Source organism: Triturus cristatus, chromosome 4_2 (assembly GCF_964204655.1).
Source record: "Triturus cristatus chromosome 4_2, aTriCri1.1, whole genome shotgun sequence".
Classification (NCBI taxonomy): domain Eukaryota; kingdom Metazoa; phylum Chordata; class Amphibia; order Caudata; family Salamandridae; genus Triturus; species Triturus cristatus.
The window spans coordinates 364,254,458-364,279,680 of record NC_140586.1 but is presented as its reverse complement, the minus strand read 5'-3'; the positions used below and the strand labels follow the sequence as shown (position 1 = coordinate 364,279,680).

Sequence of the window (25,223 nt, the reverse complement as noted above, 5' to 3'; positions counted from 1 at the left end):
CCGTCCTATGTCCTCAGAGCACTTAACGCTCTTACAGCAGGAGGTGCAAAGTATGCTTCTAAAGGGCGCAATAGAGGTCGTACCCGTCCACGAGCAAGGTACGGGGGTGTACTCCCTGTACTTTTTAATACCAAAAAAGGACGGGTCTCTCAGACCTATATTAGACCTGAGACCCCTGAACAGATACATTCTTTCCGAGCATTTCCACATGCTCACTCTACAGCAAGTCCTTCCGCTTCTCAGGCAGGGAGACTTCCTGGCTACACTGGACCTCAAGGATGCGTATTTCCATATACCCATTCACCCCTCACACAAAAAATACCTCAGGTTCACTGTCCAGGGGCAGCACTACCAATTCAAAGTCCTACCCTTCGGCGTGACAACAGCACCCAGGGTTTTCACAAAGTGCCTAGCTACTGTGGCAGCACATCTCCGGAGGCAGCACATACACGTCTACCCCTACCTGGACGACTGGCTCGTTCAAGCGAAGTCAGCCCAGCAATGTGCCAGCCACATGTCCCGCACCATTCACCTCCTTCACAGTCTGGGATTCTCACTAAATTACCCAAAATCCCATCTCCAGCCCGCACACGTACAACAGTACCTAGGTGCGACTATAGACACTCTGGCGGCCACAGCTCAGCCAAATTTAGTGAGGATCAACAGCATGCAAATGCTGATTCCCAAGTTCAAACCCCAACACTCCCTTCCGGCGCGAGTGTTCATGCAGTTGATGGGCATGATGGCCTCCTGCATTTTCATATTCCCGCACGCGAGATTACATATGCGCCCGCTTCAGGAGTGCTTAGCACGTCAGTGGAATCAGGCTCACGGACAGTTGAAAGACCTAGTGTTGGTGAGCGGTCGGGCATACAACTCTCTGCATTGGTGGAATCCACAAAACCTTTGCAAGGGCCGACCGTTCCAAGAGCCTGTTCCACAGATAATACTGACAGCGGACGCGTCTCTCCAGGGATGGGGAGCTCATGTACTCCACTACACAGTGCAGGGACTATGGACAACACAACAGAAGAAGATGCACATCAACCTTCTGGAACTGATGGCAATCTTCCTAGCTATGAAAGCATTCAAAGTACATCTGTGCAACAAGGTCGTGTTGATCCGGACGGACAACATGACCGCAATGTACTACATACAGAAACAGGGAGGAACACACTCTCCACAGTTGTCTCATCTGGCTCAGAGCATGTGGAAGTGGGCCATTCAGAGGAACATGTTCCTCATGGCAGAACACCTCCCCGGCAAGGACAACCAGATGGCGGATCTGCTCAGCAGACACAGCCACCAGATGCACGAGTGGGAGTTACACCCATCAGTACTCCAGCCGTACTTCCAGCAGTGGGGACATCTGGAGATAGACCTGTTCGCCACAAGCGAAAACGCAGAATGCCAAAGCTTTGCCGCCAGGTTCCCACATTCGCAGGGCAATGCGATATGGATGAACTGGTCCGGCAGATTTGCGTACGCTTTTCCCCCCAGCACCACTGATACCGCTGGTGGCACGCAAACTCAGACAACACTCACTGACACTCGTCCTGGTTGCTCCAACGTGGGCACGCCAGCCGTGGTACACCACCTTTCTCGAACTTTCCGTGGTGCCGCATCAAAGGCTGCGGATCAAACCCGCGCATTTGACGCAGAACCATGGAGACATTCAGCACCCAGATCCGCAACAGCTGAACCTGGCAATCTGGCTCCTGAAGTCCTAGAGTTTGGCTACCTAAACCTGCCACCTGACTGCATGGACATCATTAAGGAAGCCAGGAGACCAACTACCAGAGCTTGCTATGCAGCCAAATGGAAGAGGTTCGTCATTTATTGCAATAATAATGACATTAACCCGCTAGACGCATCCATACAAAACATAATTTGTTATCTATTACACCTATACAGATGCAATCTGGCGTACACCTCTATACGCGTCCATTTGACCGCCATATCAGCCTATCTGCAAACCAGGCAGCACCTCTCTCTATTCAGAGTGCCTGCCATCAAAGCATTCTTGGAAGGCCTCAAACGAGTCATTCCTCCAAGCCACCCACCGGCTCCAATGTGGAACCTCAACTTGGTCCTCACACGCCTAATGGGTCCACCCTTTGAACCTCTACACTCATGCGAGCTTCAATTCCTTACCTGGAAAGTAGCTTTCCTAGTAGCGATCACTTCTTTAAGAAGAGTTAGTGAACTCCAGGCACTAACCATTCAAGAGCCATTTATACAGGTTCACGCCAACAGGGTCGTACTACGTACCAACCCAAAATTCATGCCCAAGGTAATATCGCAGTTCCACATGAATCAAAATATTGAACTGCCTGTTGTCTTCCAAAACCCACAGAGTGTCGCAGAAAGAGCACTCCATACACTAGATGTAAAGAGGGCCATAATGTACTACATCGACAGGACTAAAGCCTTTAGGAAGACAAAACAACTTTTCGTTGCCTTTGCCCCACACCACAAAGGTAACGCTATCTCCAAAGCAGGTATAGCCAGATGGATCGTTAAGTGTATTCAAATTTGCTATCAAAAGGCTAAACGCACATTAACGATTCCCCCACGAGCCCACTCAACACGTAAGTTAGGGGCTTCCATGGCTTTTCTAGGAAACATTCTCCTGCATGATATATGTAGAGCAGCCACCTGGTCCACTACACACACATTTACAAAACACTATTGTGTAGATGTGCAATCAAAACAGCAGGCAGCTGTAGGACAGGCTGTTCTCAAAACTCTTTTTCAGACCGCTGCAGCTGGCACGGGTAGCCGCCGCTAATAGAGGGCACTGCTATGTATTCTATGCACAGATATGAATTCAGCAGCCCACATGCCTCGAACTGAATATGCTACTTACCAGTATGCATCTGTTCTTGGCATGTAGGGCTGCTGACATTCATATCGCCCTCCCTCCTCCCCGGCGCCTGTAGCAGCTGCAGCTCTCAGAATTACTGTAAGCATGGTCATCACTTTCTATATCTACTCCATCACTGCCACAATGGCGAAAAACAATCTGAGGATGGAGAGGATGCCCATGCGCACTGTGGTCCAGGGGAGGAGTCACCTATCCCAGGATACTTCGAAGACTCTTCCAGGACAACAACGTGCAAACATCCGGACCCAACACTAGGTGGCGATCTATGCACAGATATGAATGTCAGCAGCCCTACATGCCAAGAACAGATGCATACTGGTAAGTAGCATATTCATTTCTACAGAAGAGGTTTGGGGTCTCTGGTGTCTAGGAGGGTTACCATAGCTCCATATTTCTGGGACTGATTCCATTGTCCCTGAAGACTGATGCGGATTCCAGAGTTTATTGTGTCTAGTTTGAATACAGTTCTTGTAGTGCATTTCATGGATTCATTACCATGCGGTTCTACCAGAACATTTGTGGATCCTGTGGTACCTAGCAGCAATACCATGATCTTTGGTAAGACTTTGTTTGATTCGGGTGCCTGGTAGAAACCATGGTCTCCAGTGACTGCAGAGTTTCTGGTGTCTGACACACATCTACTGCCGTTTTGCATCTGGAGGGACATTGGTTTTGAAGTGTGGCTTTTAAACTATCCCTCTTTTGTCTACTGGCATGGTAATGGTGTCTCGGATTTCTGGTTTCACATTGGTTTTGAAGTGTGGCTTTTAAACTATCCCTCTTTTGTCTACTGGCATGGTAATGGTGTCTCGGATTTCTGGTTTCGAGAATGGATTAGAGGGAGGGGGGAGAATGTTTAATCTTCTGACAGGTTCTTCTTCACTTTGCTAAAAGTATTTTTACTTCAATTTGACTATAGACTCCAGGTTTTAATAAAAATCCCTCCAAAGATAACAATTTTCACAGTGGTGTGCGGTTTATTTTGCAGGTTTTGGGCTGCACCTTCTATGCATACTACATCTTTGTGCGCTTGTGTATACCACTTTTCCGAAACATCAGCCAGGAGCCACTTAACTTGAGGATTCTGGTCCTCTGCATCTTCAACTCCATCCTACCAGGTGATTTTTTTTCTTTATTTCTATCACTCAAAGTTGCTTTGTTCCTGGAAACTAAACAAGCTGTAAACACCATCATTCATCATAATCCAGTTCTACTTCCATAAGGTTTAAATTAATGTGTTTTCAATTTGGTTTAAACTTCTAAATGAATTAGTCTAGCTTTTGGCTCAAATGAGAGGTTGTTTCAAAGGTACACCAAAAATGCCTGCCCCACATAACTAAGTACCAGATCTGCTAATACACTTGTCGCAACCTATGTATCCATTAGTGGTTTCCCAATATTCTGAACCCGAGTGGATCGCAGTTTGAACTACCTCATTAATATTCATGAATTACATTACAGACTGCACTTCTCTCTGATTAGTGGCTATCATATGGTGGTTGGTGACCTGAAAGGGTTAGCAGACCACCAGGTCTGATTGCTTTTGGAAAACATTTGTTTTCCTTCAAAGAAAGGAGTTGGTTGGGGGAAAAATGTTTTGTAAAGTTTCTTGGAGAGTAGGCAGTTGTCCCTGGCTTTGTGAATGAGTTTTCACCCTCTGTAATTAAGTTCATTGCCCGCCCCCAGATGGGCCGCATGGATTGCTGGGCATTGTAGTGTGTTCGTCAGTTCCATCAAACTCCAAATGGATGCACAATATTGTCCTGCTGACAGATTAAAAAAACCCTCAGATGGGCCTCACAACACCAGTCCGTCTTCAATCCTGTAAGCTGGAACTAACTAACACACTACAATGCCCAGCAATCCATGCGGCCCATCTGGGGGCGGGCAATGAACTTCATTACAGAGGGTGTGTCAGAACTAAGCACAAAGAAAAAGTCGAGCCTCTGAGGAAAGCGATTTAACGCTGAAACGCGTCAGGCTATATCGACTCTTCACTGCAAATTGTATCGTGATGCCTGTGCCTGTCTCTAGCTATTAAAGGTCGTGTTACCAGCTACTGTGGAGTGCGCTTTTGTCTAGAGGGACACCTGAAGCTTATATATATATATATATATATATATATATATATATATATATATATATATATATATATATATATATATACATACATATATATATATATATATATATACATACCAGGGTCTGTAGGTTTGCAGCGCGACGTTGGCATGTGCAGAATTGTGTAAGGCAGGAAACTGTTAAGCAAAAGGAGGACAGATGGTGGTATGTTTCTAACATTTTCTATGTATTCATCCATACAGGTGTGCTGGTTCTGTTTCTGGCATTTTTCGCACTGCTCCATTGTTGGTTAAACGCATTTGCTGAAATGTTACGATTTGCTGACCGGATGTTCTACAAGGTAACAAGATAAACACCTTAACTTGTATGCTTATCCCATGTTCATTACCACCTTTAACTCTGTTCTCTACTGACATTGAATGATGCCTTAGTACTTATGTCCTTCCTAACTCACAATGACCGATTTCTCTTTATAGCAATAGATATTGCATGAAACTGTGAGGTTTTTATGGTGCATAGAAGAAGGGTTTTACTTTCTTACTTATTTTTATGTAACAGTGTTTTTCAAAAATTAAAGTGTATGATAGTCTATTCATGAATTGGGGCAGCAGAAACGTCTTGCACGTGAAACAGATCCTGCAAAGGAGTTTGAGAGTTCTTTGACTATAAGACACACTGTTGTCTATTTTACTAGCTATATAAAAGTTCCAAGTGTGATATTGATTACTAACACTGACAAAGCCTTACAGCCTTTAGTCCTATTTGCTCTTCTGCTTCTACCATAGTCATGGTGCTGGGTGAATGATTTATGAGAATTTGTACCAGGATTCTAGGATGTCCAGTGGTAGGACTTAACAATGGTTAATGGGCTATTAGTTTACAAAATAGGATACTTTCAGTATGCTGATATCCTAATGGTCAGTTTAGTATTAAGTAAGAGGAAATAAGGTGGAAACTGTTAAATCAATCTAGGGTGCTGTTTTGAGATGGTTTGCATCCTCTTCATTTACATTAGTTTGCATTATCCAACATAGGCCCTGGGGGAAGACTGTGTAGACATCAGTGTGATGAGTTGTCCTCCACTAAACATTTATGAAGATGGAAAGCAGTGACCGTCTGAAGAGGTCTTGGGATGAATGGAGGCACGGTTTGGCTAAATAAGGGGGTCTGTCCCGCAAGCTACCGGTTCTGTAAAGGAGCTAAAAGTAGCCATGGTTTTTAGTTATTGATCACATTTGTGTTCTGTGTATTTTGTCTAGAAAAACTGTGTGCAGTATCCCTTAATACCAGACACTTCAGTTTCATAAGTATCAATTATGAATCCTGTTTGTTGAATTTCGTCATGCCAAATCCTTTTCGGGATGTAAGAACAAGGGACTCTGTGTGCCATTTGTTGATATCAAAGTGTCTTTGTCACATGCCTCTCCCGTTAAAAGGATACCTTGAATGGGACCTGTTGCCTTCAAAGTGAATTAAATGTTTGTCCATGATATTTGCTACTGCGCATATAAAGCACAAACTGTCACCCCTGTTAAAGGGTATCCTGGAGCTGACCACATATCCAAGCAATACATAAACCTCTGTGTTACTGTGCATCCATCCTCAGCCTTCATTGATTGCAAAATAGCCAGGATTTTAAATTCCTTCCTGAACTAGAAAAGATTCAATTCTTTCCTCAAGCCTATGGGCAAAAAATTCCATTTTAATGTTGCCGAAGCGGAGATGGCTCGACCTCTGAAGAATGCTGGATCTGATGGATCATCAGTAGTGAATGGTGAGAAGGTTTCAGAGCATGTGATGGATGTTACCATTTAAAAAGACTTCCAGGAAGAGAGTATCTAGTGAATACACAACTCTGTCCACCTCGCAAAGAGATGTGAAGATAAGACTCTTTAACAGGAAGCCAAGGGAGAGAGGTCAAAGCACGTGAAATATGTTCTCAGGCTCTTAGTCCTAGATCCTATCTGGCAGCATAGTTTTGAACCAGCTGTTAGTCTCTCAAGTGAGCAGGAAGGTCGAATAAAGAGTTGCAGTGGTATAAACATGCTGGTATGAAAGCATTCCGGAGCAGGACCTATCGGAAAATAAAAACAGTTGCAAGATTATCCATTCGGTTCTCAAGTGAAAGACGAGTGAGCAGACCAGACTCTATTTATTCAGTCATGGACAGAGCATAATCAAATTTCACTTCTAAATTCTTCCCGCTGGTTTCCAAAGTGGGTTTAATACCCAGCATGGTGGGCAAGAATGTAAAGCTCCAAAAGGGAGAAGGCATCCGAGGGCATATGATGTCATTATTATTGCATTTCAACTTCAGATGATGGTGGGGCATCCAGTGTTTGGCTGTAGCAGGCAGAAATTTATTTGATCAACATCACTACTCTTTAAATTTTTATTAAAATCAGAGTATCATTCTCGTACATGAATAAATCAAATCCCTAAGACTGATTCAAATAAGAAGGGAGATAAATTCGAGCCCCGAGGGACTCCACAGGATAAGGATCTGACCGATGAGGAGAAAGGACCACCCGCCACTTGAATTTGCCACTCAGACAAAACCTAGAGAACCAGGTTTGTGTACAGCCTTTGATACACAGATCTAATGGGATCTGATGATTCAAGGTATCGAATGCTGGCGATAGATCTAACATAGAGCGGCAGGAGGGTTTACTTCTGCACATTGACATGGCTTGTGGTTGTTGCATCCCTATACTAGCTGTTTGCTGCCACCTGGGTGAAATCCTACTTGAAGGGGATGCAATAGATTGATGGCTTCAACGAAGGCACTTTAAACAAGAGGAACCAGGAGCTTTTAGCTAGGTCCAGCACACGTGCTCCCTTTGGTCATAACTTAAATAGAAGAGTGTGAAGTTCCTTAGACAAAGTTAGGAGAAATGAAGGATTGAGAACTAGTGGATTGTCAGGTCAGTGGAATAAGCTCCAATAGGATCAAGTGCCCTCACACACCCCGAAAGCTGTCATGCTTCATCTGGGCATGCCTCTTGTCTGGCCGGCACTGCAGTGCCCGACGGGCAGCCGCAAAGGGGCTCTTTGCCGGAGATCTTTTAATTTTGCCGAATTATGAGGTGTGGGTTGTGAAGAATGTGTAGTGTGGTGGAAAACATTTAGCAAATGATCATGATTGCACTCTAGGACCATTGAATCCACTTGAGCGACGATTTTTAATTGGGTAAGTGAGCTTCACCAGTAAAGTTTCCTCAAACCCAGCATCAATGGACCTATTTAAATCACTTTTTACATCACACTACACATTCTTCACAACCAACACATCCTCATACGGCAAAATTAAAAGATCTCCAGCAAAGAGCAGTTTCGCGGGTGCATTTTTTTTCTTTCATTTGCGTTCTGGTACTTTGAACTTGTAATGATAAGCATTATAAGTATCGAAATATAATCGTTGTAATGTCGGTCCTTCCTGCCAATCACCATCTTGCCCCATAGTATATTGCCATATGCTCCCTGCAGCACATCACCCGCCTGCACCCATACACGCAGGCCTGGGCCCGAGCTGCTCATCACAGTGCAGTGCTTCCCACAGGCACGGCCCGGCCCGTGCTCCCATGAGTTTGCACGGCCCACTTCTCTCCTGAAATGCAGCACCCTGCGGACCTAACTACACAAGGTTTTAAACGACCTTTGGTCTGTGTGCATGATTGGCTTTAGTCTGTTGGTCTGTGTGAGTGAATGTCTTCTGGTGTGTTGATTTTTATTTATTTAATGCATTTTTATATAACGGGGACTTTACTCAAAGGTGTCACAGTGCTTCACAATAGAACCAAGTATGTTACATGAGGAGAAAATTACATATTTACACGTTACAAAAAAACGAGAAACCAGAAAAGAAAAGAAAAAACAATAGATGGCAGTCACACAAAAATCACAATAGGAGATTACAAATTTACAGTAATGAAAGAACTTCCTTGAGGGACAAGAAAAGGGGTGCATTCGGTCTTCGAAGTATCTTTGGATGAGAAGAGATTTGAGGTCCGTTTTGAAGATCTGGGTAGAGGTAGTGGTACGGAGTAGTGGAGGAAGCGAGTTCCACATTCTCAGCCCATTGCCTGAGAAGGATTGAGCCATCGACCTTTCCCTTTTGAAGGTGCGGGGCTCAAGCAGTACATTTTTCGCATTACGAGACTGTCTAGAGCCTCCAGAAAATTTCTGTTTATTTGCCAGGTATCGAGGGGAGGAAGTGTGCAATGCTTTGTGGGTGATATAGGCAGTCTGGTAGATTGATCTTGCCTTCGATGGGAAGCTATCGAAGAGAAGACAAAATGGGTGTGATGTGGTCACTTCTTTTGGCCCCAGATATTAACCGAGCCGCTGAATGGAGAATGGATTTAAGAGGGGAAAGGTGGGATTTGGGGAGGCCAGCAAGAAGAGAATTGCAGTAGTCCAATCTAGAGAGAACCAGAGATTGGACCAAGGTTTTTAGGTCTTGCCCCAGAAAGAAACGTCGACTCCCCCAGAGAAGGCGCAGTTTGTATTGTGCATTCTTTGCAATGGAATTGATGTGGGGGAGTAGATGGAGCCTTTTGTCCAGTAGGACACCAAGGGATTTTGTGCTGTCGACAATGATAGGTTTATTGTTGAGTAAATTCAGCTGATCAATCCAAGATTCAACAGGAGGAGGAAAGAGTGAGGTAGGGAGGAGGAGGAGGAGGAGGAGGAGGAGGAGTTCAGTTTTGGAAAGATTCAGAATGAGTTAATGAGCTAACATCCAGTTTTGAATAGTATTGAGAGTAGGGTTGAGGATTGAGATATTGTGTGCGGAAGACACCTATTGGTAGATTTGAGTGTCATCTGCATAGAGAGGGTAAAGGATCCCAGATATACTTTGGCAATTTCCCAAAGGTTCTAAATTGAGATTGAACAAAGTGGGTGCAAGGGTAGAACCTTGAGGGAGGCCTTGACCTACCGCCAATGAGGGCGAAAGACTGTTCGCTATTTTGGTCATTTGGGATCTGGCCGAGAGGCATGAGGCAAACCATTTAAGCACTGTGCCTTCCAAACCCATTCTCTGTTGAAGAGTGTTAAGGAGAGTGTTGTGATTAACAGTGTCAAAGGCTGCAGAGAGGTCAAGAAGAATCAGAACACAAGACTCCTGTGAGTCGCGTATACGCAGCGCACCAACGATCACTTGCAGCAGGGCTGTTTCAGTGCTGCAGTTTTGAATGAATGCAAAAAAACAGTTGGACAGAATGCAGAACAATGTCATACATTCACCCCAGTACAGAGATTTGGGCCTAAATCCATCATTTTTTTGCTCACCATGCCGTTCCAGTTTGAACCCAGCCATATGCAAATCAGTCTTGACCCTGTGCCTCATGGGAACAGTCCAGCCCGAACTGCCAAGCCAGGTCCTCCCTGGACTGGAAACAAGCATCCTAGGACCGGTTTCAGGGTTTCACCCCTCTTCAGCCAGGATAGCTTGATTCCAGTGGCATGGAGAGTAAGGGACCCACGTCTGGGCATACCCTTCCCACTCGGGGTGACAAATGCAAAAAAACAGTTGATGGACAGAATGCAGAACAATGTCATACATTCACCCCAGTACAGAGATCTGGGCCTAAATCCATCATTTTCTTTGGGATTCAAGCAAGCCTGGCTGAAACCGGTCCTAGGAAGCTTGTTTCCGGTCCAGGGAAGACATGGCTTGGCAGTTCGGGCTAGACTGTTCCCATGAGGCACAGGGTCAGACTGATTTGCATATGGCCATGTCTGAACTGGGGTGGCAGAGTGGGCTAAAGAACGGTGATGGATCAAACCCAGATCTGTTGACTGGGTGAGAGTGTTTGATTGGTTCTGATGCTCCGTCCATCACCACCCCCTTTTGTACCGCAGTTTTGAATGAAGCCAGACTGGAAATAGTCAAGAAGATTTTTATCCGTAATATGTAGGGAAAGTTGTTTCGCTACACATCTTTCTTTGATTTTTGGCAAGAAAAGGGAGGTTGGTGATGGGGCAGAAGTTTTTGAGGTCGTTCGCATCAGCGGAGGGTTTTTATAAGAAGTGGGGTAACCTGTCCTGTTTTATGGGCAACAGGAAGGGAGCCTTGGCTGAGGAAGAGGTTAACTAGACAGGTCCAGTAGGAAAGAGTATGGGTGTAGAAATCAATGGCAATGTCACTAGGGATGGGGTCAAAAGAATAGTTCGAGGGTTTTGTTTAGAGGATGCATTTGAGGAGGGCATCTTCGGAGATGACGTCAAAGTATTGCCTCCTCTGGGAGGGTAAGATGAATGACCTGATCCACCAGTGATTTCAGTTTTTCATCAAAGAATATGGCGAATTCTGCTGCTTTCTGCCGCTGAGTGATGGTGGTAGGTATCTGTACATGTTGTGAGCCTGCACAGTTAAAATGTAAATCTTTTTTTCTTTTTTTACTGCTTCTTTTAATGTTTTGAAATACTAACTCCCTCCTTCTACGAAATGGGTCGTTATTGTTAGCCTCTGGCGTTTAAACTTTTTTACACAAAGGATAATTTTGCCATCTAGTGGATTGATCCAGAATAGCTTAAATGTTTTTGACTGTAGCCAATAAGGAAAAAAAATCTAATTGGGTTTCCCTGAGACAGCGCTCATAACGTTTCTTGATGAGGGAAGCACTGATGTAGGCTTCTTGGAGAATTGCACACCCATTTCTATGTTGGTTTTCCTTCGAGTTCTATTGGCAGTGAAAAACTACTTCATGACTGAAGTTGCATTGAGATATATGGCGAATGGGTTGTCCATTTATGTGGTGGTTGGGAGCAGAGGCATTCGGATGTTGCACTGCTGTGTGCTAGAATTATCTCATTGCTCGAGGCCGTGGAAGACGAATCATTTTGTTAAAACAAAATTGCATTCACATTGAGCAGGTGGCAGACATTTTGAATTCTGAAGACAAATAGTCATGTCTCAGGGTGATGGAAGTTGGATCCCTCTTTTGCCGTGATATCCTGGCGGGTCAAGTTTTCCAGTATATATTTTCAGATGCTCAGTTGAGCTCCCAAAAAATCCTCTTCTTCTCCGCCAGATACTAGAAGTACGGTTTTATTTGGCGTAAGCAAACTCAAAAAAACGTTCCCAACGCGTTTGGAGATCAGTGTCTCCTTGATCACAGGTTAGAAAGTACACACTAATCCAACCAATTAATATTCACCTCAGTGTGGCAAGCAATCTAAATGGAAAAAGGACTATGCAAGACAGAAATCGCTACACAGTCAATGTTAACATGAGCGCCATTATTGTAAGAAAGCATTTGCAAAAACGTAGGTTTTAACATTTAGAAATCGCTTCTTCTAACATTGAATAGTGTTGTAATTTCCCCTCTTTGTTTTACAACGTTTTATTTTCGTTGTTTACTTTTTTCTTTCAATCATTGGACAAGATTAATATACTAATATCATGACTCATTGTGTAGTACACAATTTATCTTGAATCATAATCAAAATCATGAATCCTAATACGAAAAATAACTGTAAAGAATACAGAATGACATGGAAAGTAGTGCGAGAACAATAAGCCTCAGTGGGCGGGTCATATCCTCTATTTCTATAGCTGACACTGTTAGTTTGTACACAATTTTGCCCAAGTGGGCATCAAGAACAGTGTGTGGCCTAACTTAGCCCAATAAAAACAATATGTATTTAAATAACATAGGAAAAAGAAGGAAATTATAAAAAAAACCCGAAAGGGTTTTGGAAGAGTGGGGCGTTACTTCTATTATACATAGTATATCCAGGAGATAGCATCAACAAGTAATAGCCAATCATCAGACTGCACATGGGACCCAAAGTTATCCTAAATGTACTGCTAGCTCTTCATTGTGATTGAAACCTCCAGGATGCATAGTCTGGAATTCAATGTTGTATATTGAGTCCAGGCATCTTAATTCCATAACTCTGTTGCCTCCTCTTATATTGATGGGTATTCTTCCTAGAACATAAAATGTGAGTAAATTTGCCTTACTCAAGTGTTCAGTCTCAAAATGCTTGGCTACAGGATATTGTTTATTCACATTTATGATGGTTCTCATATGTTCTAGTACCCTTAAGTTGGCCACATGTATAGTGCTGCCAATGTAGTACTTATTACATGGACATTTGAGACAGTATACACAGAAATCTGAATGACATTTATATAATCACTTCTGCCATCTCTAACTGCTGCATGAAACTGGTGTTAGTTACTATTAGTCAATTCAACAGTTTTCAATTTACTAGCCATTGAATAATGGTCTTTAAGTTGGCCTTGATGAAATTCAGACTGGGTAATTTTAGATCACAGAAGAGTCCAGCGAAGAATATTTAATTAATCAAGCCTTGTTAGGTCTCGCCTGAGCCAGCGCATGCGCTGCTCGGCGAGACATTTAGTAAACAGGGCTTTTAAAAGTGCGACCGCACCGTTGGCTGGCATTCTGCGTGCGTTCACGTGCACAGGCACGAGCAGAGGCGCCATATGGTTTTCCTCTCGCTCGGCCAAGCACGCACGCGCCTCGCTTCAATGCCCCTCCACCTCCCCCACCACAGAGCGCGTCTCGCAGCTTCTTTTTTTTTCTTTTTAACTTTGAGCGTGAGGTGCGCGCGGCCAATGCTTGTTGTTTTGAGAATCTGGTCACCCTATATTATTGCCATTATGACTTGAAGGGGATTACCATAGACTTCAACTAGTAACCCACATTCTAACAATTTGCACATCATGGTTTGAGTAAATTGCTTTACGGGAATTCACAGCAGGTATTATTACTACTATACTTTATTTATGGAACTTTGAATGGGGTGAAGCTGAATTGGGATAGTTTTGAAGCCTTGCACTTTCTAAAACTATGTTTTGCGGATAAACCACAGGTGAACACGCTGATTGGGCAGCCTGATCAGACGGCTGCTCAATCAAACTGTTATGTTCAGGACCTCCCGCTGCATGCAGACACGTGCACCCCTCTTTACCTGTTGTACTCTGAGAAAACGTAAACGGAACTCTCAGCGTCGCGACTGCCAGATCCCGCCACCTGCTGATACACGGTTGCTGGCCACGAGCGCTCTACGCCCCGCCCCTTTTCCCGGTTCTTGATGTGCCGCAAGGTATCCTTCGGTGGCCGTGGCTTCTGGGAACACAGCGGTCGGCTATATACTTGCTGTTCCTCCATCCTGCCGAGCAGGAAGGAACGGCGTAGTAAGAACGCCAAACGGGGCACCAGCATTCAGCTGTGAGATGGGCATGCAGCTCCTTTTCACAGCAGACGTACACTACAGGAGGTCTTTTTTTTTTATGTTCAGTCTTCTGCACTTTCACCCCTGCCGAGTCCCTTTTGCTGTTACCGACGTCAATGCAGTGTATCTGTACGTGCTACACGAGTCAGACACTATTTAATGATTTTTCCTCTTTACAAAATGGCGCCTGTACCTCTCATGAAAGGCACAAATAAAGGTCTGACATTACATCACACCTCCAAGCCAAGCCTCAACGTTAGCATTCCAGTTTCATATACATAACACCGAGCTATAATACGAATTTTAGGGTACAAATGCACTTCAGAGTTCCTTGAGAAGTTTGCATTAATGTTGCGTCTTCTAACCCCTCACAAAAATATATGGTATTATTCAGCGGCTCGTCCTATTTGGTGAAACCTATCCGACAGATTAGAAAATGCCTTTATTTTGTTTTCTGTGGTATGCGAGGTGGTCTAGAAACACAAAACTCCGTTCCAATATGGCCACTACAAAACGCAAGTTAACCCCCAGAGGTCGGATACAATAAATGTAGTGACTTTAAAATAGTGCCTGATTCGAGCTCAATTCCGGCAGACAGAACAGCTTCTACTCAAATATCCTAATCGCGGGTGTACTTTATAGATGACCAAGTTCTTAATTTTACCTTTGAATAATCATATAGACTTAACGTTACATTGAAAATGTAAGTTAATTTCAACTTCAATCCTGTTTTCCTTTCAGTCAGTCTTTGCTTCTTTATTTATTTAATTTATTTAAAGTAAGTCAGTACACAAAAAAATAGAAGTGGGGGGACTAACCAAGTTAATCAGAATGCAAGTGGCATCAAGGCGTGTGACATTGCGGCGTGTGAGATCGCAGTGTGTGACATCCCGGCACGTGACATCACAGGGAGTGGCATCATAAGAAGTGATATCAGATCTTGAGCGATTACATATATGTTTAGCAAGTCTATCATGAGTACATTGGAGCACATTTCGAGTATACACGCAAACCCTCCTGATTGAGACATAACATTCACACTTATGAAAGCTATGCATAAAACAGTGTTGCTTTTTGTCACCGCAAACTTCCTCTACCCATAGTGCTTTACAAAAAAAAATAGTGGTACTTAAATTATTTCAACGCCTCCTCAGGGGTAGTAAGCACTAAATAAATTAGATTTCTTTTGTGTACATACAGGGAAAGACCAATGCAGCTGACATTCTTACAGTGCATGCATATCTTGTAAACAGGGACTGAACAAAGTGAAAAGCTGCTTTTCTTAAGTATGTGTGAAGTGCTATCAAGGTGTGAGCCTTTGTTTCCACTCGGCTGCATTTGCTTCTGAGTGTGAGACTCCTGACTGCTCCCAGCCAGGAGACTCGAACAAAAGGAGGCCTGATGACCCCTCAAATTGAGCTTTGTTATTGGCCCAGCAGGAGTCTGAACTAAGAAAGCCCCCTCCCTGCCTGCACGTTGTTGCGATCGAAAGCAGGCAACAACGTGCAGGTTCTGCTGAATGTGTCCCGGTGTTTGCAAATAACATCGGGACGAATTCAGCATATTTTTTAGTGGAGTCCAACTTCTTGGCACGGTGGACGGCGTCCACCCTGTGAAAATAGTGGGCGGACGCCGTCCACCCGCGTGCACCCCCGACTCGTGCCCTGAAGTAAGTAAAACTTTATTATGATACGGACCTCCAAACAGGGGCGGATCCCCCTTGTGGGCGTTGGAGCGCCGCCCCTCTCTTTATTTTGATGTCCTTTTCTGCCTGTCAAGAACAGATTGAAAAAAACATTGTTTCAGAGTTCAAGATCGTGTATTTGTTTAACATGAAGAAGCATTTCAGCGTACTGCATCAGATTATTTGGCATGATTGGGCTGACCTAAAACAGATCAGTGTGAGGGCCGTTTTTAGGTCTCGCCTACGCAGCGCGCATGTGCTGCATAGGAAAGAAACCTTTAGCAATCGGCACAGCTTTCCCGGCAAAAACGTGCACGCGTTGCATTGCTTCCAATCGCAACGCGTGCTCGTCTGGCGATTTCACTTGCGGGAGCGAGCAGCTGGCGCCATATGTTATCAATTATCGCGCCTTGCTGCTTGCTCCCGCAAGGGAATCACGCAGGCCCCCTCCTCTCTCCACTCCCTCTGCAGCCGCGCGTGCTTGTTCTTGATATACTGGACGCATTGTAGGCCTAATCAGTCTAAAGGTGTCCTCCATATATGACACAATAATAGCGACAAATTGTTGATGTGCAAACAAAATGGTTGCTTAAAAGTACCTGGAATGATTTACCAAATCCGATTCCCGATCTGCTATTTGTTAAGCCATTGGGTAAAAAAAAAAACTGTCAACACCCGTTAACTTTAGTCAGCATTCCTGAACTGCGCACGATAATCGCCTCTGCTTGTCCTGTTCTGAGATATTAATGCCACATAGAGCCACAGTCTGGTTACTGTTATCCACAACGAAAGAGTGGGCTAATCTTAATGGTTTGTGAAGCTGCTACCTGCAGTGGTCTGACATTCATCATGATCATTTTATCACATGCTTCCTACCCAACAAAGGTCTTTTATCTGGAAGGGACATCACTGAATTATTATTTGGAGCTAGGTAGGAAATTGTATGTTGTAGATACCTTTTCTCCTTCTAAATCACAAACTCACATTTCACCATTGAACCCCTCGAAGCTGCTGAGCCCGGGATTTTGCTGCAGTTCACTGTTTAAAAGTGCTCGAAACACATTAGGCCATATTCCACCAAAAGGTACAACTTCTTTTAGCTCTAACTGCCTTTTTATATATGAATACACGCACCGAGCAAGAAATTGCTATTTTGAAAAAAAGGTAGCAGACTTCGCCAAATGCCACATTTTCTTAGCTTTTCTATTCTTTGAATGTTGATTACAGCGGCTTACCTCGACGCTGGGGAACCAGATTCGAGTCTAAGCAGGGACGCTCAACATCCTGTGATTCTGGGTAAATCACTTAAAACCCAGTGCTTAACAAAAATGAAGGTGTCCGTCTATAACGCAACTGGTGCTCATGTGAAGTGCTCCCATACATGAAACATTCAAGTCTAGTTTGCGCTATATAAAGCTACGTGAAAAATAAACAAAAAGTACAAGAATGGAATGGAAGTGGAATGGAAGTACATTTATAGAGCGCGAATTGCTGCCCGAGGGCGTTCAAGCGCTTGAAGATACTAGAGAGGAACCTGATAAGGTGGCTGGGAGGGACTAGTAGGGAAGGTTGAAAAGGAAAGTTTTTAGCTTCTTACGGAATGACGAGAGGTTGGAGTTGGCTCTGAGATGCGGAGGGAGAGCATTCCAGGACTTAACAGCGTTCTATGTGAACGTCCTGCCGCCTGACCAGGTCTTTTTTATTCTAACGGGTGTCGCCAGGAAAGTTTGGCTAGAGCGGAGGTTTCTGGTGGGTATGTAGTGGGTGACTAGATCGCGGGTGATCATGGGGCCTGTGTCCCAAAAGGACTGATGAGCAATGCACATGGCTTTAAAACGAATTCTTTGACGAATTGGCAACCAGTGCAGTTTAACCAGCCCGGCCCTCACAGATTGACTGCGAGGGAGTTCGAGTAGTAGACGGGCCGCACAGTTCTGCACCATCTGGAGTCTGCGTAGGGTGTAGTCTGGGGCGCCGAGGTATAACACGTTGTTAACATCCAAGCGGGACTGTATCAGACCCTGAGTGACTACCTGCTTGGCTTCCATTGGGAGGAGAGGCAGGATTTTCTTAAGCATTTTGAGGAGGCCGAAGCAGGTTGCCGAGAGCTTGGTGGCTTGGGTCTTAAATGAAAGGGAACTGTCCAAACAAACCCCAAGGCTTTTGATGTTATCTTTAGGTGCTGGGGGGGGGCCTAGGTCGGAGGGCCACAGGGAATTGAAAAGAAGGGGGTCGGAGGGGCCCAGGAGCATCAGCTCCGTTTTGTCCCCATTCAGTTTAAGGGATGATGAGGACATCCAGTTTTTTACTTCTATTAGGCAGTCTCTAAGTCCGCCTGACGTGGGAGGATTGACTCCCTGTGCCAGTGAGACCACCAGCTGCGTGTCGTCCGCGTAGGAGATGATCTTGATCCCAAATGGGCAGACGACATCGGCCAGTGGCCTCATATAGATGTTGAAAAGGGCGGGACTTAGAGAGGAGCCCTGAGGGACTCCGCACCCCAGAGGTCTGCTGGTGGAGACGGCCTCGCCGTCAAAGACTCTGAAGGATCTATCCTCCAGGAAGGATTTGAACCAGAGCCAGGCTTTGTTCTTAATTCCGACGCTGGACAGACGGTGCAGCAAGGTGTCATGGCTGACCGTGTCGAAGGCTGCGCTGAGGTCGAGGAGGATCACTGCCACTGATCCTCCCTGATCCAGGATTTTTCTGGATTCCTCCGTGACCATGAGGAGGGCGGTCTCAGTCCCGTGTTTAGGTCTGAAGCCCGTCTGGGTGGCGTCTAACAATTGGGCATTTTCTAAGAAATTTATCAGATGACAGTTGACGTATTTTTCTAAGATTTTGCTCACCCACGGGAGCAGGGAGATGGGCCGGTAATTACTGAGATCTGACGGGTCGAGATTAGGCTTTTTTAATAGTGCGCGAACCATGGCTTGTTTCCATGCCGGAGGAACTAAGCCAGAGATGATCGATGCGTTCAGTACATCCCTAATGATTGGCAGTGTGACTAGAGATGCAGACATTGGGATGTCTGGAGGGGGTGGATCTTCTGGAGAACCAGTTTTTACTTTCCGAGCAATGGCTTCCAGAGTGAGAAGATCCAGGAGAGGGAAGTGGTCCAAAATAAAATGAGGCTGAGGGAGTGAAGTGGTTAAGACTGCGTTGGACTGAGCTGGGGAGGGGATATTGCTGGGGAGAAAAGTGGAATAGATGTTATTGACTTTTTGATGAAAGAACTCAGCTACATCATTGCAGTGGGTTGAGGATTTTGTATCGTGCAAACTAGAGGGAGGTTTGGTTAGTGTTTTTACAATCTGGAAGATTTCTTTGGGTTTAGATTTAGCTAAGAGGATTTTGTTGGAGAAATAAGTGGTCTGGGCGAGTTTGACTTCCGCTTTGTATTCACTGATTGACTCTCGATAACTGATTTTGCTTCCTGATGAGTAGTCTAAACGCCAGCGTCTTTCGTTTTTTCTACACTGGCGTTTCTTGTCCCTGAGAGTCTCCGTATACCAAGGAGCCGTTTTGTGGGAGCGTTTTAGCGTGATTTTAGGGAGGGTTTTTCAAGAGTTTGCGAGATCCAGTCAGCATAGGCCTGTTTTTACTTTCCGAGCTATGGCTTCCAGAGTGAGAAGATCCATGAGAGGGAAGTGGTCCAAAATAAAATGAGGCTGACGGAGGGAAGTCCTCATTGTAAAGAGGTAGGTTGGAAGCGAGCTTTGAGGACCAGTCGTTGATTGAGAGGCGGGACCAAGCTCGGATGAATTTAGTTGTTAGTCCGCTCGACAGAGGCTTAAATGTGGTCCATGTGAAGGGCACCAAAAAGTGATCTGTCCAGGGGAGCGGGGAAGGTGAGTCGACTATGAAGTTTGAGCAGTTGCTAAAAACCGGGTCCAGTAAGTGACCCTTAACGTGGGTGGGGGTTTTGACATATTGGGTGAGTTGTATCGCGGCTAGGTAATCTACCAGTGTGGTGATTACCTGATCCGATACAGAGTCAAAGTGAAGGTTAAGGTCACCTAGCAAAGTGAAGTTGGACGAGGTACTAACGCGTTCTGCAACAATCTGAGGGAGAAGAAGGTGAAAATTGTTAAGGGGACCTGGGGGTCGGTAGATAAGAGTACCGGAGAGGCAGTTGTTCGGCGAAAAATCAATGCTAAAAGCGAGACTCTCACAGTCTGGAATGGTTTCAGGGATGACACGGCATTGAAACTGTTCTTTATGGATAATTGCTAGGCCTCCACCTCTCCCATCAGGACGGTCCTGCCGAGTAATTTGGAGGCCAGGAGGGAGAGCGCTCACTAAGGCAGGATCGGAGTCTGTGGTAAGCCATGTTTCCGTAAGGAAAACTACTTCCGGAGTGAGTTCGTCTAATAACAGGGCGATTTCTGTCCTGTGTTTCGGCAGAGATCTGCAATTTAACAGGAACATATGGTAATCGTGGATTAAATCGGCATTGGGCTTAGGTTTAAGAAGTGAATACACTTGGGGCAAGTTTGAGGGATGTCATCAGCTGAGAGGAGGTGCCGTGAGCAGTTCGTGGCAGGAGGTCTTAGACTGTGTAGGATTTCAGCATTGTAGTGCCTGAGCTCTGGTGTCTGGTGGATAGGGGGTACGGCCCTGTGCCCGGACTTGGCGCGGACGAGTGCAGACGAGCTTGCCTTAAGCGCGCCTTCGGCGCGCATTCGTCGCGCCAGCTCCGCTTCCGGAAACTACACATTTATATAGTGTAGGAGAAAGTATTGGGGGCGTGGCCTCAGAGTGGGCGTGTCACTGTCTGGGCGTGAGGGAAGGCGGGTGGAGTAGGACGGCGATTTCCCTTGCCAGCGCTCGTACGGCTGAGTGGGGGGATACCTACACACCAAGATCGTGTGACAAGGAGAGGGGTGAGTGAATATTACAGCACTTAAAATGAAGTGTGAACTACCCAATTAGATTATTAGGCACTCAGTCTGATTAGAATCAGACTTCTAGTTAATTTAGGAACATATATGAAGGACCATATAATCTAACCTACCTCTCATTAGTGATATCATCAATTATGTTGCATGAATATCAGAAATGATGGCTCTGATGTTATCATTTGAGATGTTATCACTGCTGTCATGTGTGAGGTCATCAGCAGTGCATTTCAGGACGATGAGGTAATATTTTATGCAGCATACCATATCTGGGGTTTTTCAATAATCTTTTAGGTTTTGACTTGGAACCGTAACCTCACTTTAACTATGTTTTTTCAGTAAATTACTGTTATTTTTTTGTCTTGTTTTTGTATAAACGCGCATTAATAAACGTAAAAAAAACATGTTTTTCTTGTCAACTTATCATGCACATTTAAAGCGTGTTTACACATAGCTGACAGGCTTGCAGCTGAACTCTCAACTACGCCTGAAGGCGAGTGTCTGTGTGACGCTGTCCTCTCCTGGGTGCCTTTCCTTCCTCTGTTATTCCTATACAAAGTAAACAAACAGAATACAAAAGACAAATTATACTGTGGGGAATACTTTCAAATTAGTATTTCTTTGAGCTGTCTTTTGGATTCGAAGTATTGCACTTTCCAACTTTCTAAGCTGTTGTGCCAAAGAAGTACCTTCTGCATCTAGTACTCTGGAGGGCATAACTTTGCAGTGGGTGTTTTTCGGTGATACAATGAGTGTTGTCTACTCACTTTCACACTAGCCGATGGGATTTATGTTTGATACAGTAGTTGCAGCAGAAGGTGTTGGTTGTGCTACATTACCATCAGCCCCAGTTGGCATGCTTGTCTCACTTTCACATTCTGTCCTGGTATCTCCATTTGTACGTGCTTTTTACTGGTACTTCTCTACCCTCAAAGGTCCTGTCACACTTTGTATAGATGGTTCTGTGTGAAGAATGAATACTCATTCATTTCTAATGGTTTCCGTGGCGCTGTCTCTCCCTCACCTGTCATTTTATCTGTCGCTCTGTCCCGGTTCAACGCATTGATTTGTCCACATGTACCAAGACAAATTAAAAGCTGTCTTCAGAAAGCAATGGAATCTGCATATTATTTTGTGAGCCTAATAGAATTAGGGTTTTTTTTGGCATAAAATACTAATTTCAACTAAACTTTTCATGAATCCTTCTTAAACAAAGTAAGTAGTTTTGTCGATGCAAATTTTAGTCCGCTTAATTGCCCTACTTAACTTTTCCCATCCCGCACCCGATATTAAAATATGCTTCAACTTCTTGACGGGCTTGGCCTCACTGACTCTGGAACAGAAAATATGGCATTAAAGGGAATGGAGTTCATAGCATTACTGTCAAAAATTATTACTGCATGCAAGTCTACTAACACGGTGGAGTAACTGTCGTTAACATGGTTTCTGTTATTAGGGGGCGTTTTCACAGGTCCCTGCAGCAGAGGGGGGCCCCCAATATTTCTGTGGCCCCCCTATCCTTCAGGTGTTCACATTCAACCCAAGGCCCATGAATATCTGTGAGACATGGGAGACACATGGGACACATCACATTCTGCAAGAGGGCATCACTTTGCGTTACGCCACTGCCACTTTTAGTTTACTCCAGCTTTTAAATTGTGTTAATTACCAGGAGATGTAATGGTAGTAACATTACAGCTCCCTAAAATTACACAACATTTATAAAGCATCAGCATCGTTCTAATGAGGGATAAATGGGAGTTTAGAAGGGTACATCTCCACTTGTATTTTTTTAAAGAAATTATCAGTCAGAAAATGTTGCTTAGTGAAGATGGAGAAAAGAAAATCAATTGATTTTGATAGGTGTTTTTTTTTCAGCATAATAATTAGCCCGATTTAGCAGGAAAGTGTAAAATAATATCCAAGAGCAGAGTGAAATCAGGTCAGAAAGATAGTGGAAATGTGGAGTAGCATATTGACATGTACTAAATACACACAGTAACAAGCACTGGCATAGCCAATAGGTCTCTCCTTTGGGACCTTATAAGTGTTTAGCCATGAAACAGTTTGTTGTTGCACCAAGGATATTATGCTGCATAACTAAATACTTACAAGGTCCCAAAAGCGAGACCTATTGGCTATGCCAATGCTTGTTGTTTATTGTAAGAAGAGCCCTTTACATAACCTGTTGAATTGATTCAGTCATTTAGATCTAATTAATGATTGGATGATAAACAAGTTGCATTTGTAGACTGCTAATCTTCTCCATTTGTGCTTCTCACAAGGACACAATGTCTGTTAGTTAACCTTTTCATTGTATCCTTTATTTCCCAGGACTGGTGGAATTCTACATCCTTTTCCAATTATTACAGGACTTGGAATGTAGTCGTGCATGATTGGCTGTACAATTACGTCTACCGCGACTTCCTGTCTGTGAGTATTCTAGACCAGTGCATGCCTCGGTGGCTGTTGTATACTTTCTGTGGGGAAGGACAACACATGTATGACATTATCTTCACCACTTATATTGGGGAGCAAGTCCGTAATTTTTTTTAAGATGTCGGGAGCAGATACTCATGCAGTAATTGAGGAAGCATGGTAGAATCTGGAGTCATGTGGTGCCTGCGATATTGAATATAGTCCGGCTCGATGCACCTGGCCTTCCTTCATGAGGTTATCTGTATGTCACATTGTATGCACTTCCCTCTAGTCCATCCACACCACCCCCTCCGATTCCATTATTCAATTTAATTATCACTTCAGCAGTTGGAACCCATGACTCATGTGTTCCTGACATTTTCTTTTTATAACTTTGAGCCTTCTGTAATTTTGGCCTCCAAGCCTTTGTCTGTGTCTCTACCTCGCTTCATCTCTCTTCCAGTTTTACAGCCATTTAGTTCTATGCTGATGCTTCTCTTTGTTTTACCATTGACTTACCATCCTTCTCATCTCGCCCCTTCTCCATCTGCTCCTCTTTCTTATTTCTTGGAAACCCTTATTTCCATTCTCTCCTCCCTCATCCGTCTCTCCTCCATTCTTTCCTTCCCCCACTGTACTCCTGCCTGACCCTTTTCTTACACCTTTCTTAATTTTATTTCTCAGTTTACCGGAAAGCGCTTCAAAGTAGCGGCAATGCTGTCAGTATTTACGGTCTCCGCCATTGTGCACGAGTACATATTGGCGATATGCTTCGGTTTCTTCTATCCAGTCCTCTTCATCCTCTTCATGTGCTTCGGAAGTAAGTGAAAAAATATTGTCAGGTGAAGGAAAATAAGGGATAAATGAGGAGTGCAGAGAAAATGAGAGCTAGGGAAAAAGTTCAAGCTAAACCCTAAGATGTTGAAGAAAAATGCAGCAAGGGTTTGAGTGAATTGGGTGAGGAATTGAGAGAATATGAAGTAGAGGCCAGAAAAATAGGATAGGAAATTGGATAGTAAGAGGAAAATATGGTGGGGGAAGTAAAATGAGTATGATGGGAAATACAGTAGGACAAAAGTGTGGCTCTTTCCCTTGTTCACCTTTTAAGCATAACCATAATGATCTAACTCCCATTATTGATTTCCCCTCCACAGTGCTCTTCAATTTCATTCTTCACGACCGACGGAATGGGCCGATCTGGAATGTAGTGATGTGGACATCGCTGTTCCTTGGGCAAGGCGTTCTTATCTGCCTCTACTCGCAGGAGTGGTATGCCCAAAGGCATTGTCCTGTAACCAATGTGAGTGATGGTGGTAGAAGGAGGGGTAGAGATGTGGTGTGGAAGAGAATGACTAAGTAGGAGCATTTGAGAAGCTGCTGTGTTTTCAGTTTGTTAATGTTCTTTGCCTACGTGTCCCATATGAAATAGTTAAAATGTTTTCAAATATATAATATTTTCTTTAGAGATGCTGAGCATCATCCTTTGTCTGCTACAGCAGGGTTCCTGCTAGTTAACTTCTCTGATCCTGCCAAGGGTTTCAACTTAACACCACCAAATGAAAGGGCAACAGGCCCTAGGAAACAATAGTAGTACCGGGTTCCCCTACAACTCTGCAGTCTGGAAAGGGGTCCTCAACTCATGGTTTGCTGAAACTGCTTTTACTGCTGTGATATTCCCACTGGGGAAGGGAGAGCAAGCGGCTAGATTAATTTATTCACCATGTTTTTCTGTCCCTGTAAGAGGTTACTCTTTACCAGAATCCATAGCTCTTGTATCTCGCAGTAATGACGCGTGCCTTACAATTCCTCACCAACAGTGAACTGTGATCACACTAGTTCACACCTGCTTCATAGTGCCATTAAGAGATTGGGGATGGCTATTGCATTCCCTTTAGTATGATGTTGTCTATGAGCAGCACTTCTCTCGGTGATGTTTGGGGCAGACCATCCGTAAATAAGTGCAGTACACAGGCCGGGTACACATATGGGCATGGCTGTCCGAGATAGCACTACTTTCTTGGTAATGCCTTTATTATAG

General features: G+C 44.3%; 1 protein-coding gene across 1 annotated transcript in view; it reads left to right on the top strand.

Moving 5' to 3' along the window:
* The window catches only part of SOAT1 (sterol O-acyltransferase 1), a 240,174-nt gene that overhangs the window by 204,293 nt on the left and 10,658 nt on the right, over positions 1-25,223 (top strand). The window contains exons 11-15 of the mRNA XM_085601804.1: positions 3,876-4,005; positions 5,212-5,309; positions 23,102-23,200; positions 23,870-24,005; positions 24,340-24,485. Of these exons, the coding sequence (XP_085457930.1) occupies positions 3,876-4,005; positions 5,212-5,309; positions 23,102-23,200; positions 23,870-24,005; positions 24,340-24,485 (609 nt within the window). The remainder of the gene's footprint in view (positions 1-3,875; positions 4,006-5,211; positions 5,310-23,101; positions 23,201-23,869; positions 24,006-24,339; positions 24,486-25,223) is intronic.